The 19,964-nt window shown below is 34.9% G+C and overlaps 1 protein-coding gene across 50 annotated transcripts in view; it reads left to right on the top strand.

The window, feature by feature from the left end:
• The window catches only part of C2CD5 (C2 calcium dependent domain containing 5), an 88,826-nt gene that overhangs the window by 43,074 nt on the left and 25,788 nt on the right, over positions 1–19,964 (top strand). For 29 of the 50 annotated variants that reach the window (XM_023643232.2, XM_070270080.1, XM_023643239.2 and 26 more), the window contains 4 exons: positions 8,244–8,358; positions 10,888–10,983; positions 14,044–14,235; positions 17,727–17,913. In XM_023643232.2, the coding sequence (XP_023499000.1) occupies positions 8,244–8,358; positions 10,888–10,983; positions 14,044–14,235; positions 17,727–17,913 (590 nt within the window). Of the gene's footprint in view, positions 1–57; positions 124–8,243; positions 8,359–10,887; positions 10,984–14,043; positions 14,236–17,726; positions 17,914–19,964 lie in introns of all 50 variants that reach the window. The other 21 variants (XM_023643228.2, XM_023643230.2, XM_070270051.1 and 18 more) reach the window with 1 other exon arrangement.

Raw genomic sequence — 19,964 nt, 5'->3', positions numbered from 1 at the left:
TTTTTCCTACTATTCTGCACCTAAAACTGATCTACTAATTTGCTGTTTTGAACTCAGCCTTTGTCGGAATTATGGGTAACACAAGATCTTACAAACTGCTAGACTGGAATAGTTTCAATTCAGGTATTTTAATGGTCATTCAGTACTACATATGCTGACAAAAATTATGGCAGCTCAGTGAAGTTTTTAGAAATGTTGTAGATTAAATAGTTTTAATGTCAATTCAGTTATACAGCTACATTCTGCAATACATGTAATTTGTAATTTCCATGGAAATGCAAATATTAAAATGTGTTAACTAAAGTGAACTAATCAAAACCATAGAAATATCCTAAATTACAAATGGCTTTTGTTAGATGATTAACTTTCAGAATGATAATTTTAAATAGTTTTGGACAGTTTTTTCGTGTCAGGAAAATGACATAGGCATTAGCTTTACGATTAAGGAAATACTAGTTGTTAAATGTATTATAAGTATTAAATAACTCGTTTGATAATCTTAAAGTATACTTAAACTTCACTTTAGATTTGAATATAATGCATTTAGTGTTCTATAAATACTCTAAAAGCATAACTATTAGAATTTTGTGTATAATTCTAGAAGTGTTCCAAAATTTGGTAAGTAAAAACGACTTTTGGGAGATTAATAGTTTTCATAAGCTTTCTTCCTTCCCCTTCCACACGAAAATACAATTATTCTTTTTTAGTAATTTCATATGGATATAGTTTGTAGCTTTTAAGGAAACTAAACTAAGATAATGTTACAGCTGATGATGTGGTTTAGAGTCAAAGCCAATTCTTTTTTTGATAAAAGCATATTCTCTTAATAATATAAATGTCTGAACTTTTACGTTATTTGCATTTTAGAATTTAGAACTTTTTCAGTTCTTTGTGTCAGAAAGTATATCTATTTACAGAAAAACAAGAACAGAAACTCCAAGAGGCTCTGCGTTTTAGATAATATCTCATAATCTTTTCAATATTATAAACTTTTTGTTCTTAGGAGTCCAGGATGTAAGTTCTGATGTAAGTAATGCATGCTTGACTATGAAGTAACTCATGTTCATCATGCAGATTTACCTGAATTCAGTCTAGTAAACACTTGCATCAGGCCCCAACTTGGCAGATTTAGACCAACATCAATTGGTAAATCTTTAGGGAAATCACCTCTATTTCCTATCCAAGTTTTTGCCAGCGTGTATCACATTGCTTAGAAGGAAAATAATCCTTTTTTTCCAAGGAAGATAAGCCGTGAGCTAACAACATCTTCCAATCCTCCTCTTTTTGCTGAAGAAGACTGCCACTGAGCTAACATCCGTGCCCATCTTCCTCTACTTTATATGTGGGACGCCTACCACAGCATGGCTTGCCACACGGCGCCATGTCCTCACCCGGGATCCGAACCCATGAACCCCCGGCCGCCAAAGCAGAACGTGCGCACTTAACCGCTGCACCACCGGGACGGCCCCAAAAGAATCATTTTTAATGTAATGCTTTATACTTGATTTTTAGTGATAAATTGAAAATACCTTACTGGATTCATTTAATAAAAATAAATATACTTTTAAAACATAGGCGGATTATTGTAGTGGGAAGAGAAAAGTAATTATATAGAAAAAGGACATTGAGGGCAGATTGATCATTAATAATTTAAGGAGTTGAAACCTTGATCATTAATAGTTTAAGGAGTTGAAACCTTGTTATTTTAAAAGATGGCAAGATATACTACTTCCTCAACTATGTTTCTCCTTGCCAAATTCTGTACTTCTGCTTACGTGGACAAAGTCTTTACTATGTCTATAAGGTTTAACTTTTGCCTTTTCCACTTTCCAAGATTGTTCTATCATCTGACTAACACACATCTCACTCTAAACCTTTTCTTATCTTACTTCTTAGGTTTCAGGCCTGGTGACAGGCTTTGAGAAAGATAAGATGAGTCTTGCTGCTAGGAAGGGGAGGGTGCAGGTGCAGCATTTACAAATATCGTGTGTGACATGGCAGGCGTTGGAGGGGCATAGGAATAAGACCGATAGCCCGTTGTCACATTTGCATTAGATCATTGACTATAGGATAGAGAATGGATTTAAAGGCAGCAATACTAGAGACAGGGAGACTAGTTAGTAGACTGCAGTAGTCCTGGCCAGATAAGTGACCTAGGATTTGGTGGTGATAGGAGAGCTAACGTTTATAGAGCACTTGCTGTGTGCCAGGCACTTTTCTAAGTGTTCTGTGGTACTAGGTCATTTAATTGTCAGAACACAACTCTAAGGTACACCCTGTTCCTATTTTGTAGATTAGCAAAACAAAACAGCAATTTTCCCAAGGTAAATTAGGAAATGGCTGAGCCAAAATTTGAACCTTACTACTCTGGCTTCAGGGCTTACAGTCTTAACCATAAATTTACAAAATATTTAGAATGTAAAATCGACAGGTAATTACTTGGTAATTACTGGAATGTGGCGAGTGAAACAGGCTATTGGCAACTTTGAGCTGAGAGAGAGAGAAAGATCATGATTATTCCACATATTCAAAAGTTTAAAATCCCAGCGAGCAATCGAGTCCTCTCTTTTGGAAACTCAAGTCTCTTTGAAAGTGGAGTTGTAAGAAATATTTTAAGAGTAAATTTTAATAATGCTAGCTCATTGTTTTCCACATGGCTATGATCTTCTTTTTTTCCCTGAGTTTATCAGTAAAAATATTTCTGAATGGCTCGTACATAGATTTTTTAGTTAGCAGTAGTCTCAGTGTAGTTGAGGAAAATTTGTTGTTCTTTCTTTGTATAGGATGCTTGTCAACTTAGATATTTTTTCAGGAAGTGACAAGGGGCAATATAAAGTAGTTATATAATACAGTTTGAAAAGCACTGGTTTGAAATAGCTTCCAAACTCAGACAGTATTTTTAAGAGTGAATGTTTGAAGTCCCAAGTTAGTAAAACAGGTTGTTTAAAACTGGATAACTTTTCTTTTGTTTTTGAGAGTATTTTAAAAAGTTTTTGTATATGTTTTAGACAGATTGTAGATTTTATGACACATACTTAAGATTTTCTCAATCTTATAATAAACTTTTGCTAGTGATAAAGCAAACTTTAGATTAGTGGTCCGAATTTAGAAAATATTCCTCCTTTTAGTTAGTTATCAGAATTATAGTTGTTTAGAAAATTCAAATTATTTGGGGGACAAAAATTAATAGCTAAAACCTAGAAAAATGAATATAATTATTACTTTAAAATATTTAGTTTTAACAAAATGTGTCAGGTGATGTGTAAGGAAATATTTATAGAATATACATATCAATCTGAATGTCCAAGGTGGGGTTTTTTTCTAGTTTTAAGTAAAAACCTTTTATTCGGTGGATGTTTGTGGCATGCCTACCATGTGTTGAGCACAGTGTCGGGGATCGGGAACACCACTGGTCAGCCAGGCAGACACTCTGTGTACATCCCCAGTCTAGACTATTTGTTACATGATTTTGCAGTGTTTGTGTGTGTGTATTAGTTAAATGGAGATAAGCTTCCTTGGAACTTGAATTCTACTGATGATCTCAGCAATTGTTTTTACTCCATCTGAGAGGTACTCATGAGAGATGTGCAAAACTAAGCCTAAAGTAGTTAAGCAGTTTTTGGTTTTCAGCATTTTAATAAGGTTTTCAGGAAGTAGATACATAGAATTCAAGAAGGCATAAATGTAGCATATATGATATGTGAGCTTTTCTTTCTATAAAATATAACATGTAAATGTAATATATAATTTTCTCTCTTTATATAATGTAACTGGATATTCATTACTACCCATTCTTTACTATCTGTACAAAGAAGTCAGATATGTAATCTTCTTAATTGTGAAATTTCACTCTTTATTATATATAAAATGTAACTGGATATTCATTGCATTATTATAACGTAACATGTAAATGTAATATATAATTTTCTCTCTGTCATGTAACTGGTCTCCAGATACATCATATATATATAAAGAGTGAAATTTCACAATTAAGGAGTAGATTACATATCTTACTTTTTTCCTAAATAGTGAAGACTCCAGTTTGATCCAACGTGGATTATATTCCAGCTACCATCCTAACATCCCAAATTACTTTGTCTTGATGTCTGTTCTGAATTTGCACGTCACTCCCTCTGTGATGAAGCTCTTCTTCCTGGTTCTGGTACTGAACCCCCACCCAGTTTGAGGTTGTATACTCCCTTGAACCTGAACTGTCTAATTTCTATTTCATTAGGGGAAATTTATCTTCTTCAAAAGGTTGTTTTGGGCTAGAACAGTACTTTCAGGTATTTGAGAATGTAACTTTTTATGCTGTCCATTAACTAGATAGACTGTCATTGTGTTAAAAACCTTCATTTGATCCTGGTTAACACTTTATCTCCTTGTTCCTTTGAAAATTAGATTGAATAACTATCCATTTCCTTTTTTTCTTTCACAGATTTACAGATTCTCGAGGGCAGAGTTATTCTCTCCCAGAGCTATTTAAAAATAGAACTAAATTTAACACTTCAGGTAGTCAGTGTTTCTTAGTGACAAGTGTGTGATTGCCTAAAATCTCAACGGGATTAAGTTTTATAAAGGCATATTATGTTGAGTTGTTTACTTCTTTACTTTCTGAGATATAGACTATTACAGTCCTTTTAGGCATCTTTACCAGTTCTACATGTATTTCAGAAGCAAGATAAAATGCTAAAAAGATGGCAAGATATCAAGCTATGGCCATGCTCTAGAAAAGTAACAGTAGTAAAATAAGTTAATTGTGATGTCAACCCAAGCATGCTGATGTTACCCCTAAAAGAGGCACCAGTGAGGTATTGATGGAGATCTCAGTTCATGCCTACAATTAAAAAGAATATATTAAAAGATTTGTGATATTATCTAAGAAGAGTTTTGACCCATAGAAGAAAAACATAAAATAGTGTGAAATATAATTTGTATAAAATAAATTTTAATCTATCCTAAAATATCTTTTTATAATTATAAATAATTCTATAGGTTATTGGGAGGAGCATGGTATTTTAAAGGGAAGATATTTTTTTCTTGACGTCTCTGAAATATTTATTAATTGGGACCCTCACATCTCAGCTGTCTATCTTTCAAATGACTAAATTGTATCCAGTTTCATTATGGCATGGACTGTTGCCATAAATTTTTAAGCCAGACTCTTTGTTTTGCCTTTTATATAAGTGTCGTAGATCCTCAGTTTTGACTTTGTAGGGTGAATAAAACAATTCAAATTCACTCATGCGTCTCCTATAAGATGTGGTTAGCAGTTTTTAAGGTTCAGAAGTTCCATTATGGAGATTAAATGCTGTGATATTTCTGAATTTTCAGTTGTAACGAGTTAGTCTGAATCATAATTACTACTTGAATGTTCTCTGGCTCAGCTCTGGCCTAAGTATAATAAGGATTTGAAGATAAATTTAATTTTTCTTTAATATTAAATAAATTGATTAATCTTAATTTTTTTTAATTAAGCCCTAAATTTAATAGCCAAAAAATTCATCCTTTGGCTTCTTGCTTACAGTTGTAGATAATTATTGTTAATCCAATTCCTAGTTTGTGATCCAGTGCTCCCTACTGTATGCTTGCCTTGCTTTCACCTAGAATCTAGGGCCATTACTTTCTGTAACTCATTTCAGTGAGCTGCCATAGTTTTCAGTCTGTACTGTCACCTGATCCAAGCATGCGCCCGAATATCCACTGTTTCTGGCTCTTGTCTGCTGAATCTGCTTTGCAAAACCCTTTGTTCTTTGAGCTTTTGCTTTAGCCAAAAACCAAATTTAAGAAATTCTTCAGAGTGTGGACATATGCCATTTGCTTCCCTAGCTGCCATGTTATGTAACTCTTTAGCTTTTATTAATCTTGTAAATACTTTATTACTATAACGATGGCATCCCCATGTGCGGTGTGTGGCTCACGTGTCAAAGGCTGCTTGTGAACTTGTCAGAAGAATATGAATGCTCCACTTGCGCTGCATTCAGCTTTTTTTTTTTTTAATCAGCCACTTATTCTTTCATAGTGTTTGGTTTAATTATCTGATTATTTTATGTGTTATACCAAGGTAAGTTTGATGTAAGTAAACTTTGTATTGTATGTGGTTACATGTATCTCATAGTAATTATTATTACATACTTTTCCATTTAGAACATGCTGGCCATTTCTAAATAAGTATATCTTGAACTTAAAATAACTAGCTTCCTCCATTTTTTTGCTAACTTAAAAAATAATGTTATGGATTACTTCCTGTAAAATTCGTTTTAAAACAGAAAAGCTACCATGTATTACTTGTGGCACAGATGTAGGCAGACCTAACGTGAGAAAAATCTACTTTTATATAAACATAGTATACAGTTATTTGCTTTAGCAAATACTATTTTAAACTTCCAGAACAGTGTAAAAAGTAAATAGCAGGTTTTACTAGTGAATTTAAGAAAAGTTAGACTGCTTATTTTACAGTTTTTCAGGATAGTAATTATTTTCTAAACTGAGATATGTTTCTATTATTTTTTTATGTCTCTTTTCAAAGGATCATAAATAATTTCATAGATTTAGCAACTACTTAAATGAAAGTTTGCTTTATGATATAAAAATTCCCTATTAGGAAAGGATGATGTTAAATAGATGTCCGAATTGGTCTGGAAACATGTATGTCCTAAAAGAAACAGAGAGCATGGATTTGCAAGTGTATTTGTGCTGTTAATGTCTATATTTCAGTTAGGAATATGAAGAAATGCTTTAACTTGAGCGAGTATGTGCAAAATAGGGCCACTTAATTGCCTCACACATTTCTTAATTCATAATATTGATTGCTAACACCGTATTGTAGTCTTTTCTATTTCTCTCTCTTCATTTTATCTCATACTTTGATCTTTTCCTCAGTTTCCTGGAGTCTGCATTTCTTTCTTTTCTTCTGAAAGAAAGTTTTAGGGTAGCTCTGTCTTGGATCCAAAACTTTAATTCAAGAACTGGCTGGCGTCATTTGTAGTTCTGGCTTTTATCTGCTCAATTCTCCCTTTTGCTGATCTCCTCCTTGTGGGGGAAACAAAATCACATCATAGGAATGTGAGCTATCACAAGCCTTGTAACTTTTCTTTACTTTGCTGTCTGCAGTATTTTCCTAGTGAGTATAATTCTACTTATTCTACTTATTTTGGAAAACATATTTGTAAGTGGATATATACTGAAATTCAAAAAAGGAAGTTTTTGGATTGATTTTCAGTTTTAATAGTGCCTTTTATGTGGAAAATTTACAATAAGAACTTAGCATCCTGTATAGAGTCGAGTAAGTTTTTTTAATCTCAGATTCTTCCCAGACGGAATTGGCCACAAAAAAACCAAATTATGATATGCTGATTATAGACTGCTTCTGTTTTTAGCATCTTTGCACATAAAAAGTTACTATAATTTGCAGCTGCTGTTCGCCAGTAATTTGCAGCCAAATGCGAGTGATTAGGAAGTATATGTGACAGATGCTCCATTTATAATGCTCCATTACAAGCAATATTGGACTCCTCTATGACAATCTAATACAATTCTGTGATGCTAAGGCATTTTCTTCATTACAGAGCCATACATAGAGTTATAGTCTTCTATCTGAAATTTGTCCTTACATACATTAACCAAAATATTTGTATTAATCTTTTAAATGTATTTGCTTTCTTTATTTTGAATTGGTTAGTCCCTTTATTTCTTGTCACTTTGCTTTAGGACCCACATTTCTTTAGAAGGTTGGGTCCTATAGATGGCTTCTCTTCTTTAACATCGACAAATCTTTGCCTTGGAAAGAACCCAGAATATAGTGGGTTATAAAAAATAGGTACCAGGAAATGAAATCAGAATTTAAATTAAATTATGAATATGACTCATAAAGTCTTCACTCAGTGAGGTGAGACATAAGATATCCTCTCACTTTAAGCTTAAAATCTGGAAACTCTGGGTCTCCATTTTAAGTTGTATTTACTAAAATACATCCCTGTTGGTGTCCCTTAAAGTAATAAAGCAAATAGAACTAGGTGATTTATTTTCTGGCAATCAAGTTTAAAACGTTAAACATTTTGAGAAGTAGCATTACATTAAGATGTTGAAATTTTTGAGAAGGAGCATTTTAAAGTTGTGAAGTTTTAAAATCTGCTGTAGAACAGTATTTCTTTGTCTTCCGGAGTATATTTATTTTAAGCATTTCTTGTTCATCCAGACAATGTGCTGTTGAGTAGTGAACTGATTTAAAATTTATTTTTCAGATGAACCAGAAACTCGAGATGCGTGGTGGGCAGAAATCAGACAAGAAATAAAGTCACATGCTAAAGCTTTAGGCTGTCATGCTGTAGTGGGCTACAGTGAATCAACTAGCATCTGGTAAATGATAATAACAACTTGATTTTCTAGATGGTGTAATTTACAGATTGTCAACTGAAAGAGGAAAAGCTTTGTGCAAATATAGAGAAAAGAAGAATAGTAGAGTGATCCAGGAGCATGGATTTTAAAGTACATCAGACTGAGGTTCATACGCCATTTTTGCCACTTAATTGCTGTGAAACTTTGGGAAAGTTGGTCTACTTCTCTGAGCCTCAATGTATACATTGAAATGGAGATAATAGCCACCTGTCAATTAAGGTTATTGAGGGATTAAGTGAGAATATAATACTGACTCTTCTGACTTCTTCCTTTCAGATCTTTAAAACCCTTGATCTACTGTAAATGAATTGCCATGTGTCTTTAAAGTTTGTCTGTAAACTCTTTTTGCCTTCCTTTACTAATTGTGACTTAACTTTCTCCTGCCAACAAGTCATCCTTCCTAACTTTGTGAAATTAGGAAGAGACCTCATACTCTTAGTTCTCGACTCCTGTTTTTCCTACCTTTCATTTGAACAACCTCTCTGCCTTTAAAGTCCATGCATTCCACAGTTCAGACTTTTCTACCTCCAAAACATTCTCCTGCCTTCCTTAATTACTTCTCTGCCATCTCCTCCAGTTACACGATTCTCTTCTGACATCCTGGCATTGTGCTTTCTCATTCTCAAGTCCTCTGTCCTCACTTGACTTTCAACCATATTTTGTACTTCGTTATTTCTTGAAATAACTGTTCCTCTTTAAAAATTTGGAACTATGAAATTTCACTCTCGGATCACAACTTAGTATTTTTTCACCCATCCTATTTGCTTATTTACAGTTGGTTTGTTTTGGCCCTTAACTTAACCAAGAGGTTTCCCAGTTCCTTACTTGGGTTCTGACTTGATTTGCTCTCTGCCATCCTTGAACCCTACTTTCAGCCTCTTCAAAAGTTTATAACAGATGTCATCTAGAAACAGTAAGAAGATAATTCTTACTGCCAGCTATTACATGGATAATTCTCTTGCACTTGTGTTGATCATTATTGTTAGAGAAAAATGATTTGACTGTAGTAAATGTGGACATTACAGAGCCAAGCTATTTCATCTTCTGAGGGCCCTTTGTTTCCTTTGCAGACCATGTATTATACTCTTGAACTGTTCTGTTCCCATTGTAGCTGTTCTACTCTTGTTAAACTACTACCTTTGTTATGCTTATCCTCAGTACATAGTCTGGTCGCATTCATGGATTTAATGTCATACACTTTCAGGTCCTAGAGATATGGGCCATCAGATTCACATTCTACTGGAAAATTATGACAAGTGTAATACATTATATGATAGAGATATCCCAAGATGTTTTGGGATCCCAGAGGGTTGGAGGTTAGAAGTAAGGTTGGAAGAAAGGATTAATGAAGTAACTGAAGCTTGAACTGAGTCTCGGGGATGAGTCGGGATGTATAAAGGAAGAGGCATAGGGAGAGTGTCAAGGCTAAAAGAATAGCACCTGGAGCAGCCAGAGCTGTAGGTTCAGTGTTGCTGGAGATGAGTCACAGATGCAGGAGTCCACAGAGATGAATCCAATTAATTTCACTTAGAAGTGTCAATTAATCTGACACAAACTCCTTTTTTTCCTCTAGACTTCAAAAAATCTTTGTCTTTAAATCCAGTCTTCACTATTTTTTTCTGTTCTAACCCATCCTACATACTATTACTGGATTAAACTTCTTAAAATTCACTTCTGCTCTTACAGCTCCTCGATTCCACGCCTTCAGTGGCTCCCTGCTATTCCTCCTCATGTTCTCAGTGCCCACTTAAACGTTTTCAGCCTGGCCTCTCTCTATTCAGTTACAGATCAAGTGTCCATTTCCTTCATGCCCTCTTAGGCTTCTGGTCCATTTGCACTTTGTTTCCAGCATTTCATCCCTAGGCCCCTACTTTTCTCATTTGCTTTGGGTGATCTCATTCAATAATTGTGTTGATTGTTTAATTTTTTGGCTTTCGGATTGGGTGATATATCATAAAGAGTTTCAAAGAATTCTTTTCAAAATCAGTTTTTATCATATGTATAATAACGTAAACTCCATTTAGTATATTTTGGATATTATTTGTTTCAGATACCTTTTCATTATTGTTTAAATTCAGCTATAGCAATATAGATAAGTGCATAGTTGTGCTTTTAGAATAATTTTAATAAAATTTAATATGAGTATCAAATGGGTTATTGCTGGATTCAACAATGTTGTTTGTAACTAGTTTTATTTGGAAACATTCCAGTCTTTATCAGCTTTACCAATTTTAAAGGAATCTATTGTCATTAATATTATACTTTATCTTTTACAATTTTTAAGTACTAAAGAATTCTTACCCTCCCCATTTTAATAACGTTACATTACTTCTATTTTCTAGGTTTAGGAGGTAAGCCTGTGATATTATTAATATTTAGTACAGTCTAACTTGAAGTTAAATTGTCACCCTTGTAACACTTTGATATTTAACATTTGCCACAGTTGGATTGCCTGAAATTGTTAACGTGTTTACGTTTTTTCTCTTGTAGTGAAGAGGTCTGTATTTTGTCTGCGTCCGGCACGGCGGCGGTCCTGAACCCTAGATTCCTGCAGGACGGCACCGTGGAGGGCTGTTTGGAACAGAGGTTGTCATGGCAGCCTGGCTTGTTGTCCATAAGAGCAGAGAAGGGAGAGGGTGACTGTTTTTCTCCAGAGCTGGGCTAGTTCTTCTCTCGGAGGGTGGGTTCCAGTGGTGCAGGGTAGAAATCAGGACCAGGCGCTTTGCTGGTTTTCACCTAACCCACAGCAACAGAGACGGATTGGGTTCTGCACCGTATGACACACAGTTTGACTTCTGGTATCTTGATAAGTGACATGTATGACTACCAATTGAAGAATTTGAAGTATGCATCTTTTGTTTGTTACACTATAGAAATAATTTCTTTTATTTGCTTTTTCTCTTACTTTCCTTTCCCTTTGTCTTACCTCCAAAACAGAAAAAGCCCATGAAACAATTTTTATAGAGAAAATTCTTAATTTGCAAAACAATCAAAACACTATTTTGTACCGAAATGACATATAAAAAGCTTCATGGAAAGTGAAGTGTGACTTTAATGTTTGGAAAGAGAGTGAGAAAGTGAAAGCATTAGATAAAATGAGATTACTTTTTGATTTGATTATTGGTCCCTTTAATCTGTTAGCTTCTATAAATGTCAAAAATGCTTTCCATAAACAGGTGAAATTATCAAATATATAGACAGAAAACCATTAGTTTGGTACAAGACTCCACCCAGATAATATAAATTTTAATTACTCCTTATCCCACAGTATGCATGTTTGCTTTTTTTCCCAGTATTACTATATTAATATACATTAAGGAAGAAAGCAAAAAAAATTCTCTATGTGATCAAATTTAGTATAAGTTTGCAAGTCTCTATATAAAAAAGATCTTTTAGGTCTGGTAGGCACATAGAAGACATTGGTCAGTTTCTTCTTTTGTCAGTATTAAAAAGTGGATTTTGATCATAATATATTCCAGAACATTAAAAGTCATCATGAATAGGAAAGCGAAGGTGGGACGTTTTCAAGAATATTAAACAATTGGAATGTTCTCTTGAGAAAACTGACTTTGCCAGTGAGTTACCCCGGTGCCACAATGTAGTTCTCAGCCATATCAGTAGATTTCATTCTTGAGTAGATAGAAATGACCTTTCCCAGGCAGCTATTTCGGTATTGTGCTTGAATGGGTACAGTGAACTCTCTTCCATGGCAGTCTGATGCCGCAGATACCATCCCTATTTGTAAAAGAGGAAAATGTCCTTTTTTTTCCTGCTGTAAAATGATTAGGGCTTACTAGAGAAAATTTGAAAAATACAGGAGAGTAGAAGGAAGAGAGAATTCCCTATGATCTCACTCTTCAGAGGCAATCCCTTTTGTACATTTCACATTTCGAATGCTTTCATACATTTTGATACTTTTATTTTTTAAGCCTTATGATGTCGCACCACTTACGTTCAAATTTCCATGAGGTGTTTAGTTAAAAATTGCCCCAGTTTTCATCCTTTTGTGCTCCCTTGTAACACATGGGCTTTGGATTCAAACAAACTGGCATTAAGATCTGAGGTGTGCTACTTAGTACTTAATGTGACTGAGCAAGTTACTTCGTGTCTCTGGTTGGTTTCAGGTCACGTGGACCTGGTGTTTGTTGTTGTCTGCTGGCATTAGATTGGGAGGGGGGTGTGTGTTAAGCCATAGTTTTCTTACTTAACCTCACAAAAAAACCCTATAAAATTGTGATTCCAGTTTTGTAGAAGAGGCTCTGAGAGGTTAAATAACTTACTCAGGGTCACACAGCTCTACTCAGATCTGTCTGATTTCCCTGTTACTTCTAATATATCAGAATGCCATCTCAACAATAAAAGAGTAATATTTGGGAGTAATTTAATTTGATTTAGAAGGTTATTGTGAAAATTCAGTGAAATAATGTATATAAAGACTCTGCAGAAAGCCTGACTCCTAGTAGGTATGGGGTGAGTTTCCTTTCTCCTCTTTAATTTGTCTGCTTGCCGTGTTTCAGCTTCTAAAGGATTGCTTTAGGTTAGAGAGAACTGAGAACCCACATCTTCCAGAACCCTAGGACTTGTGATTGTGTGAAAATCTGGAGTTCTCCATGGAGCTTCCTTCTATTTGCATTCTTATTCTCCCGATTTCCTCAGATTTAATGAGTGAAAAAATGCTTAATCATTCTAAAAGGAATTCATGAACAGCATGTTAACAACAAACATTTTACAATGAAGGGGAAGGTTGTGGGTTGTTCATTTGTGGTTTAATTATGATATGTGTGTCGTTTATGAAACAGGTGTTTTGGTTTCTAAGAAATATTAAAACAGTCATTGGAAATTAGAAATTTTAGAGTATATCTGTATTTGACTTACTTTTTTGTATTCTTAAAGGATTTATTTTTTAATGATAAATTTTTTTCAAATTGTTAGGTTGTGTAGTTGAAAAATTTTTTTTCATGGGCATTTTTTTGTGATTATATTTGTGGTATATTGGTCAGACAGTAGGAAAATGTCACCCTTATTGTCTAACCATTTCTTTTTGTGTTATATCCCAAAGAAAAAAACCGGGATAATAGTAGTTTTTATCAGGTGCTAAGTCATCAAACATATGAATTGATGCAAGATGACTTTCTCCTTGTATAAGCCTTTTCTCTCATAGGAAAGCATATGGTTCTGATTTTATGGTCGTTGGTAATTCTTTTTTTTTTTTTTTTCAAGTATGCTTTTTTTGGTAAGGAAGATTGGCCCTGAACTAACATCTGTTGCCAATCTTTCTCTCTCTCTTTTTTTTTTCCCCAAAGCCCAGTACATAGTTGTATATTCTAGTTGTAGGTCATTCTAGTTCTTTTATGTGGGATGCTGCCACAGCATGGCTTGATGAGTGGTGTGTAGGTCTGTGCCCAAGATCCAAACTGGTGAACCCCAGGCTGCCAAAGCAGAGTGTGAGAACTTAACCACTCGGCCATGGAGCCAGACCCTGATGGTCATTGGTAATTTTTATCAGTCACAATAGTACTCTTAGAACCTGCTGTGGTAGAAGTTGTGTCAATTGTATACAAGTACTGTATACGCAATCTCTGTTTTTGAAGAAATGCATAGAATTTTCAAGAATGCTGTATTTTTTTTCTTCATGTATTCATATAGGCTAGAAGAAAATTTGCCTGCAGGCTGTGGATTTTGCCATATCCCATATGATGAACTGAACATGCCATTTCCAGCTCATCTCACATATTGCTATAACTGCAGGAAACAAAAAGTTCCTGATGTTCTCTTTACAACTATAGACCTTCCGACAGATGCAACAGTTATTGGAAAAGGTTGTCTTATTCAAGCAAGGTATGTTTGTGGAAGCAACATCTGGGGTCCCTGGAAGAGGATGGGTAATGGAGTCAAGCAGACGTATTTTCAAATATCTGCTCCACAGTTTCCTACCTGTGACCCTGGGCAGGTTGGACAGTTCCAGCTGAACCTTGCATTTTACTGTACAGAAAATTGGGAGGAAAAATATCCTCTTTATAAAACTCAAGTTTATAACAAATTTATAACAAAGGCAGTTTTAAACATTTAAATTCTGTACAAATGTTTATTATTATGAGGATCATTAATTAACCTGTTGCAGGCTAGAATGTGACTCAGTATGCTTTAATGACATTGAATACGCAAGACGTTTTGGAAATTGACTTTTTTTCTTTTAAAGAACAATGCTATGTAGTGTTTCTTTTACTACTTCATTTAGCTGTTGAGTTCCTTTTAAAATGTACTAAAGTAGGAAACGCTAAATTGTGGTAGGCATACAGGAAACAGCTATAGCTGTCTAGGTCACTAACCACTGCCAGGTTACCAAGTCCATTGAGTATTTCTGTCCTCATCTTACTTGGCATCTCAGCAGTAGTCACATAGTTGATGGTTTTCTCCTTCCTGAACTTCCTTTGACTTCAAATTCTACACTTTCTGCTTTTTCCTGCCTTTATGTATAATCTTCAGTCTCCCTGTTGATTCCTCCTCATTTCTTGATCCTTGAGCACCATGGATCTGGACGTCTTCTCAAAGCTCTTTCCCTAGTTGAACTCATCAATTCCTATAGGTCTGTCTGCTATCTATATGTCTGTGAGTCCCAAATTTATAACTCCAGTCTAGAACTTTCTTCTGAGCTTCAGACCCATATACTTACCTGTCTATTTCATATCCCATTTTGATGTGTCATAGGCATGTCATACTTGTTCCAAATCTAATTGCTGATTTTCCCCACTTCTTTCATATTAGCCTTCTCTATTTTAATAAATAGTACCTTGCTTTATCCAGTTCGTCATTCCAAATATGGTATTCTTTGATACTGTCCTCTTTCCTAACCTCCCCACATCAAATCTATTACAAAGTCGTACTGAATTTTATTCAAAAATATATTTCTAATCCATTTATTTTGCTTTCATTCCCTCTTGCATCTTAGACCTTCCATTTGGGGTGGTTTTCCTTTTGCCTGAGGTATATTCTTTAGTATTTCTTTTGGTGGATCTGCTGGTGGTGAACTATTTTTGCTTGTCTGAAAATGTATTTGTTTTATCTTTAAAAGATATTTTGGGCTGGCAGTTATTTTCTTTCAGCATGTTGAAGATATGCTTCCACTGCCTTTTGCCTTTCTTTGCTACTGTTGAAAAGTAACCTATTAGACTAACTGATGTTCCTTTGAAGATAGCTTATTTTTTTCCTTAGGCTGTGTGTGAGCTATTCTATTTGTCTTTGGTTTCCTGCAGTTTCATTATGAAGTGTTAGGTATGGAGTTCTCTTTATCCTAATTGTTATATATTTGAATATATATAACAATTAAATATTCTTTGAATATATAATTGAAGGTTTCTTAAATCTGTAAATTGGTATTTTTCATGTGTTTTAGGAAATTTTTATATATTAGTTTTCCTGTGTTTCATGTCCTCTCTTCTTGATACTCCGATTTAAAATATGTTAGACTTTCTCACTGCCTCCCCTATGTCTGTTACTCTCTTTTCTGTATTTTCTGTCTTTTTGTTTCTCTGTGCTGTATTTTGGATACTTTATATCTATATTTCAAATCTTTAATTCTCTCTTCAGCTGTTTCTAATAAGCTATTAAGCCTAATAATTGGGGTTTTTAATTTTTGGCAATCTATTTTTTATTTCTAGAAGTTTTATTTTGTTCTTTTTCAAATCTAATATCATGTGACTGATTCTGTAACTGATGATTTTAATATCTGAAATCTCTTTGTTTTCTGTTGTTTCTGCTGGTTTTTGTTTGTCATTTTGTTTCCTTTGACTCTGATAGGCTCACAGGAAGTTGCAAAAATGGTACAAAGAGTCCTATGTACCCTTCACCCAGCTTTCCCCATTGGTGACATCTCATACAGCTGTAGTTGAGTATCAACTAGAAATTGACATTGGTATAATTCTGTTAACTATACTACAGACTTTATTCAGTTTTTACAATTTTTTAAATTTGCATTCATTTATGTATTTGCGTGTACATGTATAGTACTATGCAGTTTTATCCCACAAATAGATTTGTGTAACCACCACTACAGTCAAGACACAGAACTGTTCCCCACCACAGAAGAACTTCCTCATACTCCCTCCTTATGTTTATACCCCTTTGCCCTTGTCTGTGATGCTTTTGGGAAGATTTTTAAAAATATATAATTAATTTAATTTATTTCTGTTTTAGGGAGGATGAGGTTAGCTCCATCAGCGGTTCTCAGAGTGTGGTCCCTAGACCAATAGCTTCACCATCCTCATGGGAATTTATAGAAATGCAAATTCTCCTGCCTCACCTCAGACCTATTGAATCAAAAATTCAGGGGATGGTGCCCAGTAATTGTTTTTTAACAAGCCCTCTGGGTGATTCTGATGTAAGCTAAAGTTTGAGAACTACTACTAGCTCTCATTGTCTCTCACCTAAATAGCCTCTTGTCTACCATCCCCACACCATATTTGTCATTTTATTTCATTCTCTTTGTAGCAATATAAATGATGTCCTAAGATATATATTGGATCATGTTACTACTTGAAACCTATCTGGGGTTTCCCATTGCTGGTAGATTAAGATCAAACTGCTTACCATGACCCATATGACCCTATCATGGTCGTGCCCCTTAGCTGCACTCTCACCCTTGTTCTCTTCACTTTAGCTACGTCTCCTTTTGGTTCTTCTAATGTGTGAGCTGCATTCTGTAATTGTCTTTCTCCAACTCTCCCAGTTCCATCATGTCATTAAGACCCCAGCTCACCTGTGAGGCCTTCTCGCTAGTTTATCCCTCACTTTTCCTGGTTTATTTTCTTCAGACACCTGATTCTTAAACACACTCTGAGCTTACTTCATGTCTTTGTTCATTCCCACCCCACTCTCCTCCACTGGAATGTAACCATGAGAACAGGCACTTGGTGTTTTGTTCATTGCTTAGTACCCACCACCCACACCATGCCTGGCATGTGGTAGATGCTCAAGTAAGTTTCTATTCTTTTAATGAGTAAATTAACTTTTTTTTCCTGCTATCCATCCATTATATGATCACATGGAGTTATGAAACCTAAGATTTTAAATTATATTCTCTAGTAATTTTGATCAGTATTTATTTCATTTCTAGAGATTTTGAGATTTTTTTCCTTTTTGTTTATTGAAATAGAACTTTTAGCAAAAGTATAGACAGTAAAAAAATGGAAGATTGTTGATATAACTTAATAAGCCCATTTGAAATAACGAAATGTTTTATCAAGCACACTTTTGGAAAGCTTTATAAATTGGACATTTCTTAAGATGGTACCAAGAACACCATTCACTGTCTAAATTATTTTCCTTAACAGATTGTGTCGCTTAAAAAAGAAAGCACAGGCAGAAGCAAATGCCACAGCTATCAGTAATCTGTTGCCATTTATGGAATATGAAGTGCATACTCAGCTAATGAATAAACTAAAACTCAAAGGAATGAACGCTTTATTTGGACTGAGAATTCAGATCACAGTGGGTGAAAATATGTTGATGGGCTTAGCGGTAAGTTTAGATGTTTCGGTTTTGTTTTGCAATTCCTGTAGTTGTAGTAGATTCGATTTCATTTAATTCACAGTGTTTTCAAAAGACTTACCTAAAGAAACTGGCATCAAGACCTTTAAGGATTGGAGACATTTTAGGAAGTAAAAAATCTGATGATAGGCTTTCAGATATTTTATTTTTATATTTATTATAAAAGTATTATCAATTATATTATTTTAAATTAATTATTATATGAAATTATTTATTTACATTTATATTATTATTATATTTTTATATTCTGACCGTAACCTCAATAGTCAGATTTCTAAAAATTATCATGTATGGTTTGTTTAGTAAGTTGACCTCCATTGTTCTGGACTTGATTATTGTTTATACATTGCTAAGACAGGGTTTCTCCTTGGCACTGTTGACATTTAGGGCTGGGTAACTCTTTGTTGTAGGGGCTGCCTTGTTCATTGTAGGATGTTTAGCAGCATCCTTGGCCTCTGTCCGCTGGGTGCTAATAGCTTCCCTCCAGTGTGACAACCAAAAATGTCTGCAGACATTACCAGATGTCCTGAGGGGGCAAAATCACTCCTGAGGGGGTGGACCACTGTGCTAAAACAATCTTTAGTTTTAATGGAGAAAATAAAGCAATACATGTGAGACACTGTCTACTGTTGGACAGAGAGTTAAGTTTCATCATAACGGGCACCTGTGGTCCGTAATGGAATGTGCAATATGATACCATGTTTCTTAAGTGCTCATAAATTGTGAGGCAGTGAAAAGCTCTTTATCTCAGCTTCATGTTCACCTTAGCTTGTTAGAAAATAAGTTCTGACTTAAGAAAGTTGTCAATGGGGAAAGTGAGATTTGCCTTTATAAGTAGCCTGAAACCTGGGGAACTAGATGCCTGCAAAATAGATATCGATCAGATGAAATCTGATCAATAATATTTATGGAAATCTTCTCATATTCTAGACACTTTGCTAGCCAACATTTTTGTCTATGTCACTCGCACTTTTCCACTTGAAATTCTCTGCCATCTTTCTGAGACATGTGTAGAAATTTCATTTTAAGAAATTTATAGGGAGCTGCCCCGTGGCTGAGTGGTTAAGTTCCCGGGCTCCGCTTCCTTGGCCCAGGATTTCGCCGGTTTGGATCCTGGGCGAGGACATAGCACGGCTCATCAGGTCATGTTGAGGCGGTGTCCCACATGCCACAACTGGAAGGACCCACAACTAAAAAAAATATACAAATGTGTACTGGGGGGATTTGGGGAGAAAAAGCAAAAAAAATTTATGGAACTTGGATTCTTTTTCTCGGTATGCATTTGTAGTATGCTAATATGTAGTATTTTTCTCGGTATGCTAAATTGTTTCCTGCTTCATCTGTTTCTTTCTATAAGAGCAGATATGTAAATTTCTATATGTGTGATGATGATAAACTAATTTGGTAATCACAGTTTTTTAACAGGAGAAATTTGTGATAATTAATGAAAGTAATCTGATTTATATTAAGGTATTTGATATTTAGATTAACTTGTGGGAAAATAGTGTTCATTATAATTCATTCATCTAAAAACTTGCTTAAGTGAGGACATAATATAAATATGTAATTTGGGATGAATATAAAATGATACTTATTGGTAGGTGTCTATGGGAACTAAGAGCTTGATTCAAACTCAGAGGTTTAAAAAACACTGTGCCAACTGTATCAAACTCTTCTGAGGGTTGAGTCCCAGGAAGCTAGTTTGTGATCCTGGTATAATTCTTCCTGCCTGCCTCAAATGCCACCTTTTCTGATTCTTACTAATCTTTTCCTTCTTGATCACTAGTGACACTAATTACAGCTGTTTGAGATTTGGATCTTTGTGCTCTGTTTTAGCTTGTGCACTTAAATCTCAGAGTCCCAAGAGTAGCTTCCATGATGGTTAATCTCTGATGAGTGCCCACTGGGTATCCGGCACATGCTACTTCGGAAGGAATGTAATATCTTCACTTTACAAGAGGAGAAAATGGGTGCTGTGACAGGTTAAGACCTGTCCAGAGTGATATGGTTACATGTACTGG

Source organism: Equus caballus, chromosome 6 (assembly GCF_041296265.1).
Source record: "Equus caballus isolate H_3958 breed thoroughbred chromosome 6, TB-T2T, whole genome shotgun sequence".
NCBI classification, from domain to species: Eukaryota; Metazoa; Chordata; class Mammalia; order Perissodactyla; family Equidae; genus Equus; species Equus caballus.
Note: the sequence above shows the minus strand (reverse complement) of the source record. Positions and strands in the feature narration are given on the sequence as shown.